Source organism: Plectropomus leopardus, chromosome 2 (assembly GCF_026936395.1).
Source record: "Plectropomus leopardus strain MGB_pleo_1.0 chromosome 2, ASM2693639v1, whole genome shotgun sequence".
NCBI lineage: Eukaryota > Metazoa > Chordata > Actinopteri > Perciformes > Serranidae > Plectropomus > Plectropomus leopardus.
In genome coordinates this window covers 3,314,093-3,320,330 of record NC_142177.1, presented here as the reverse complement: position 1 = coordinate 3,320,330, position 6,238 = coordinate 3,314,093, and the positions used below count along the sequence as shown (strand labels likewise).

The following is a 6,238-nucleotide window of genomic DNA, read 5'->3' as shown; positions in this document are numbered from 1 at the left end:
TCTGTGTGCAGTTTGTCTTGTAAGTGAGAAGAAAGCGCTGGTCAGCAGTCTGTAATTAAAAAGAAATCTAGCTAAAACCAGAGTGGGACCAAGTCATTGTTTTGCAAGTCACAAGTCTCAGGTTTTTGCACTCAAGTCCCAAATCAAGTCACAAGTCATAAAAACAATCATTAATGCTTTTTAAGGTTTGTATTATTTGTAAAAAAAAAAAAAAAAAAGTCATTGAAAAAATGACTTTGCAGTTAAGCTAACGTTAGCTAAGCATTAGCTGGCTTACTATGTTAATATTATCCTCGACTTGCTGTTTTTTTTTTTTTTTTGCAATTTATAAATGTCAAACATAATTGTAACTTATTACGTCTTCATAGCTAATTTTTGACCGGCACATTTTGCATACTCCAGTTTGTTTTTTGTCAACCAGTTTTTGTACACAGCACTGCATATGGTTATGTTCAGGCAACAACAGCACATGGCAGCCAGCGCTGGGACAACAACAACAAACACACATGCTGGCTCAGATGATTAGGATAAGGGGAAGGAGGCACATGGTAAGGTGTAGAAAAAAAACATCACATTCAGACAGGACGTGAACACTGGACTCCCACATGAAAGTCCAGGGTTAGTTGGACTCGCCCACCCTAAAGAAGGTCATGAATGGTTAGGTTTAGGTAAAAGAGACACATGGTAAGGTTTAGGAAAAAAATCTAATATCCACATGGTAAGCACACTCCAGACTCCCACATGAAAGTTGGTTGTCTGTGGGACCCATCCACCCTATAAGCACACTCATGCACCTTATATTACAATTTCACTTGCAGTGTTTTTACCTGACTTTATCTTTTAGCTTTTCATGTTCCGTCCGTCTGCGTTCTCAAGTGACATTGCCCATGCACATTGTATGTGGACGCGCCCGGCACCGTCCAGTCGTCCTGACGTATAATAACAATGCCACCAGTTCTGTTGGAGCGCGTTCTCATCTGATGCCGTCCAACTGCGTTTCAGTTGGACACAAAAGGTGGCGTTTGGCATCACGCTTGTACGCTGAAAGCACTGACAGAGTGGTGCAATTTGGCGAGTTCAGAGTGAGAACAGGTTGGCATATGCTGATAAGAACACAAATTTAGGCTACTTTAACCTCCTGAACCCTGATGTGCCTCTAAAATTCACTCCACCCTAAAGAAAGAAAACTCATTTCTCACACTGTAGGATGAATCTGGATCTGTTTGGCCCAGCGCTTTATCAAAGCTACAACATGTTTGCAGAGTGAACTATTCAAAGCCAGAATCTGCTGTTATTTTGACGTGTCCAGTAGAAACTGGTATTGGGCTGCATATAATGAAATTGTCTTGTTTTGAATGAACTTTAATTTCTAAGAAATAAGGCAGAAAACTGCACTAATATCAAGAAAATGAAACAAGCTGAAACCAGTGGATCTACATTATTAAACAAGTTCAATCTTAACCCCAAGGTAGATTGTTTTATTTTCTCTGAAAAGGAATATTTTCTATAATAAAGACTGGGGATAAAATGAGTCAATACTAAATGACTCGTGCACAAGAACATTATCGAGGTTTTGCATAAAGGGATGGATGCAACCTCACAATACAGCTGTTGTGAAAATGAGGAAGTGAGATGGGGTTCAGAGCGCATGCCTATCAGCTGAACCTGATGCTGACGCATAATTAGGAAAACGAAACTTAAGTCACGGGCTGCCCGGTTATCTTTAAAAAGAGCTGAGCGCTTCAAACACAGAGGGAGAGTGAAAAGTATGCTGCTGCTGTTCATCAGCTCTCACGTTACCTTCCGGGAACACTTCAGCTCTTCTCCGCGAGATTACAACCGAGGATCAGCCGGTTGGACGGTAATTATTATTATGCGTATTACTGTTGTTGTTATCATGTTATTATTATCATTGTAAGCACATTATTATAATAATAGCGGTAGGATTTTTTTTATTTGTTGCAGCAAAACTGACAAAGTAATTAGTAAACTTGACAGACATGAACATGAATGTAGACTTTTTTTTTTAATAGGAAAATAAATCGATGAATTTTATTGTTGTTGCTGAATTGTAGGACACCTATGATAGTTTTTTATGTTGTTTTTTTTAATATTATTCCGTTAAAACCCAGTTTGAATATCACTCCGAGGTAATATGAGCAATTTACGTCATTCTCTGTGTGTGTGTGTGTGTGTGTGTGTGTGTGTGTGTGTGTGTGTGTTGCTGCTGTTGTTGTGTTAAGAAAATGGCGAACTGCGCCATCCAGTGCGTCTAAAATGTAAGCTCAAGGCAGCAAGTGGTTGTTTTGGGTTTTCCTGTCAAAAAACTGAGTTGCGTTTCATTAGAAATTCCACTAAATCCCTGGGATTACGCAACAGCACGGGTCACACGGAGGCCACTTGGAGAGCAGAGGGAATGCGCGTCGGGGAAGGAGGGGGATTGAAATGGAGTGCATCTCCTCAGTGATGGGAAGGTTACTTTTGAAATGTAATTGGGTACAGATTAGAAGTTACCCTGTTAAAATAGTAATGAGCTAAGTAGCTATTTTAATTACTTCATCAAAGTAATGTAACTAATTACATTTGATTACTTTGTACTTACTTTCCTAACGAATATTGTAACTCTTTGAAATCTAAGCAAACTGGTTGGATTTCTTTCAAAAACATGGGGAGAAGGATATGAGCAGGAAATGATCCAAAATGCGAATTTTGGATCATTTCTTTACAAAACAAAAAAACAAACAAACATACCAAAACAGAAAATTACCTGAAAACTAGCAACAAAGAAATTTTTTGGAAAGTGCTTAAAAATAACAATAACTGTGCAGCATTATTTTAATGTCTAATTATGATTATTATAAATAAAGTATCATGGACAATTTTTACATACCTTTAAAAAAATTATTATAAAATAATTTTCTACATGTGAAGATTGCAGAACATTGTTAGTTGTCTTTTTTCCCTTGTTTTTTTTTGTTGTTTTTTTTTTTTGCTCAGGGGTCAACGGTTTAAATACTTGTGAAATGTGTCTGAATAAAAGAAAAGTACAAAAAATGTGATGTCGATTCAGGTTTCAAAGGGTAAAATAGGGCAATAAAGCTGAAAAGACCTAAAAACAAAAATGAATAGATGTTGCAACCTAGGTGACTGCAAAGGCCTCAGCACATGGGGCGCACACTCTAGCAGTTGAACTCTCAACTGCTTTGCTGACCCATGTTGTCCAAAAACATGCCAAAAGCAGGTATTCCTGCATGGCAGCAAGATGTAAAGCAACAGAATGATTCTGTTATTCAACATATAAACTCTTAACTGATATTTTTTGTTCATATGTAACCCCTTTGTAATCACCAACACTTTCATTAATAACTGTAATTTATTAATATATTCCCTTCTCGGTAACTGTAGCTGATTATATTTATTATGTAATTTAATTATTGTAATTAGTTACATGTACCATTTGACGTATTTTATATTTTCAATTTCAATTTTTGCAATTTGAGGGTTAATGGAAACCCACCTAATGTTGATTAATTGAAGTAAATGTGGACCACAATTAACAACAGCATAACTATATCAAAACATCTGTTTACGAATTCTCACAACTCATGCAGTGTTTCTCAAATATGATGCATCGCCTTGCCATTGAAAAGTTTTGGGATTTTTCGTTCACCAAAGGCTTGCGAGAAAAGAATTGGTTTCTTTGTGAATTTAAGGTAACACAGCATGACTGATTGGTATTTAAAGTCATTTTGTTTTGAGTTTATTACTTTTAAATATATATTATGTATTAACCTTTTATAACCAGGTTGGTCCCATTGAGATTAAGAATCTCTTTTTCAGCGGAGACTGAGCCAAGACAGTCAGCAGTGAAAACACAAAATTGCAGACAGAGAAACAAAGGAAGGCAAAATCCAATCCACAAACACTGAACTTTGCATTAAAAGAGAACTATCTTTGAGTAAAAAGACAACTTTCTGGAAGTAAACTGGACACTCAGGAAGGCTACAAACATGCAAACCCTATAGAATCTGCTTCTAAGTTTTTTATTTTAGATGTAAAACAATTAAATGACACCAGTTCCTTGACTTTTAAGTCATTCTGCAACAAACTCCAGGCTGAGGGTGCAGAATACCCAAAAGCCCTTTTCCCAATTTCTGTCCAAGCGTTTGGGAAAGAGAGCATAAAGAGGTCCTGAGAATCCAATGAATACAGTCCGATATTTTGACTTACTGTGATAAAACACACAGGTAGTGTGGGAGCAGAAGAAATGTATTTATATATTGAGCATACTTCTCATCATGCTGTTTTCTCGACTGTTTTCTTTTTCAGATACATTCAAGCAAAGTTGGACACTTCAAAGACTTTCATTTTCAGTTTGCTGAAAATAATGACAAGTTAATCCAACCTAATTCTGTCAGAGGTCCCTTAGTACCTAATGAGTCAGAGTTGTGACTAAATATGAGTCTATTGTGACCAACCGCCACCTGTAAACACAACAGAAATTGCTACATCAAGGTGCTGACTTGAAACTATGAAAGCATCACAATGTCAGCTAGTGAATCCAAACTAGCCCCTCTTATCAGAACACATGACCTCAAGCTTGCATGCGCCAAATGCTCTGTCCATGAGAGAGAAATTACGTATACATTAAAATCCGTCAACCACCAGTGTGCGCGCAGTCTCCTGCTCTGCAGAGGCAAAGGCGGCAGCAAGTGGAGGCCTGTTTCCAGGCGGCCTCAGTTTCCAAACCCGAGTCAATATGTGGTCTGTTACTACTTTAAAGAGGGCTTTGGTTGCACTCAGCACAGGAACCGATGCACCTTTGCCAGAAGTGAGGAGGAAGCTGCCGTTTGGACGTTTGAAAAGCATCACAGATTAGAGCATGTGCTTCTCTGTAAGCTTGTAGCTCAGTCTGAGAGAAGGTCAGATCCACCTGATAGCTCTGAACCTCTGGGTGACCTCTTGCTGACTCTAGATTTGAAGGCTGCGTGTGATCTGTGTGCTATCAAAGAGAAGGAAATAACATACACAGTCCAGTCAGTGAGTCACAAGTGCAGGAGGAATCTGCTTTTAGCCAAAGACAAAGCGTCCCACCAGTGGAGGCCGGTCTCTGAGCGGCCCAATGGTGGATTCTTTGGTCGAAATGTTATTTACCAAGTGTGCCACTACTTTGTTGAGGGCTCTGGATGCACACAACACAGACAGGGGTGCACTTATGCTAGAAGCTACGAAGAAGCCGAGGTATGGAACTATGTTAAAGACAAAAAAATTGATAGATCTGAGTTAATCAGACTTGTAACTGAGTCTGAGCCAATTTTGACAGCAGAAAGTGCAGCCGAAAGCATACTCCTTCAGTTTTCAGGTGAATTTATCGAGTTCTGCAAGGACTGCTTTCATGATCGTCCCCAAAAACTAACAACCAAACGGTGGAATTCCACTTGCTCAGCAGATGTGGCGCACACCTGGGACCCAGTCTTAGTTTATCACCTGTCCGAGAATAGTCGAAAGCACGTTTACAGTCAGGTGCGCCCTCTTCGCCAGAACTGTCAGTTCAAGTACTGCAGTCATGTCAGGCAGGGCAAACCATGCTGGCACGAGGCCGGACACTGCCAGTCTGCGCAGAGTGAGGTGGAGATGGCTGTGTGGAAAGTGGAGCACAGTGGGCTCAACATTCGGCCTCATCTCCTCCAGCTGAGCCAGCGGGGGCAGGCGAAGCCTCGACAGGTCACCATGTACTGCAAAGTTTGCCTGCTGGTCCTTAACTCCCCAGAGAGCTTCTATAAGCACTGCACCTCTTTGGAGCATGCGCAGCTACTCTCAGAGGACACCACCACCAAGTGGAGAGGACGACAGCCTCCGCACAACCAGCGCTTGGACTTTCAGCTTTGTGAGAGGTAAACCATTCAGCAAATTGCGAGAAACAACTAGAGTTGGATTTTTTTTCTTTTTTCAAAGCTAAGGAAATTTTTTTTGCTAAATACATTTATTATTTGTATAATTATGTTTTAAAAATTATTTTTTATAGAATTATTATTATTATTATTATTTAAAAAATTTTAAGTCATTTCTTTGTTTTAACTTTTTTCTTTTTTAAATAATTTTTAGGTAATTTTCTTGTACGTTTTACTTTTTTTTGTTATTTTGGGGGTCATTTAATCCTAAGTAGCCCAGTAGCCCTTTTCCCAATTTTCTCAGGTTTCAAATGGTTAAATTACCCCAAACTTAACCTCTTTGTTTT

The 6,238-nt window shown here is 39.0% G+C and overlaps 1 protein-coding gene across 1 annotated transcript in view; it reads left to right on the top strand.

Annotated features, from left to right (window-relative positions):
- Positions 1–1,702: 1,702 nt before the first annotated feature.
- The window catches only part of LOC121952028 (3'-5' exoribonuclease HELZ2-like), a 33,071-nt gene continuing 28,535 nt past the window's right edge, over positions 1,703–6,238 (top strand). Inside the window, exons 1-2 of the mRNA XM_042498543.2 lie at positions 1,703–1,861; positions 4,330–5,894. Of these exons, the coding sequence (XP_042354477.2) occupies positions 4,546–5,894 (1,349 nt within the window). The 5' untranslated portion in view covers positions 1,703–1,861; positions 4,330–4,545. The remainder of the gene's footprint in view (positions 1,862–4,329; positions 5,895–6,238) is intronic.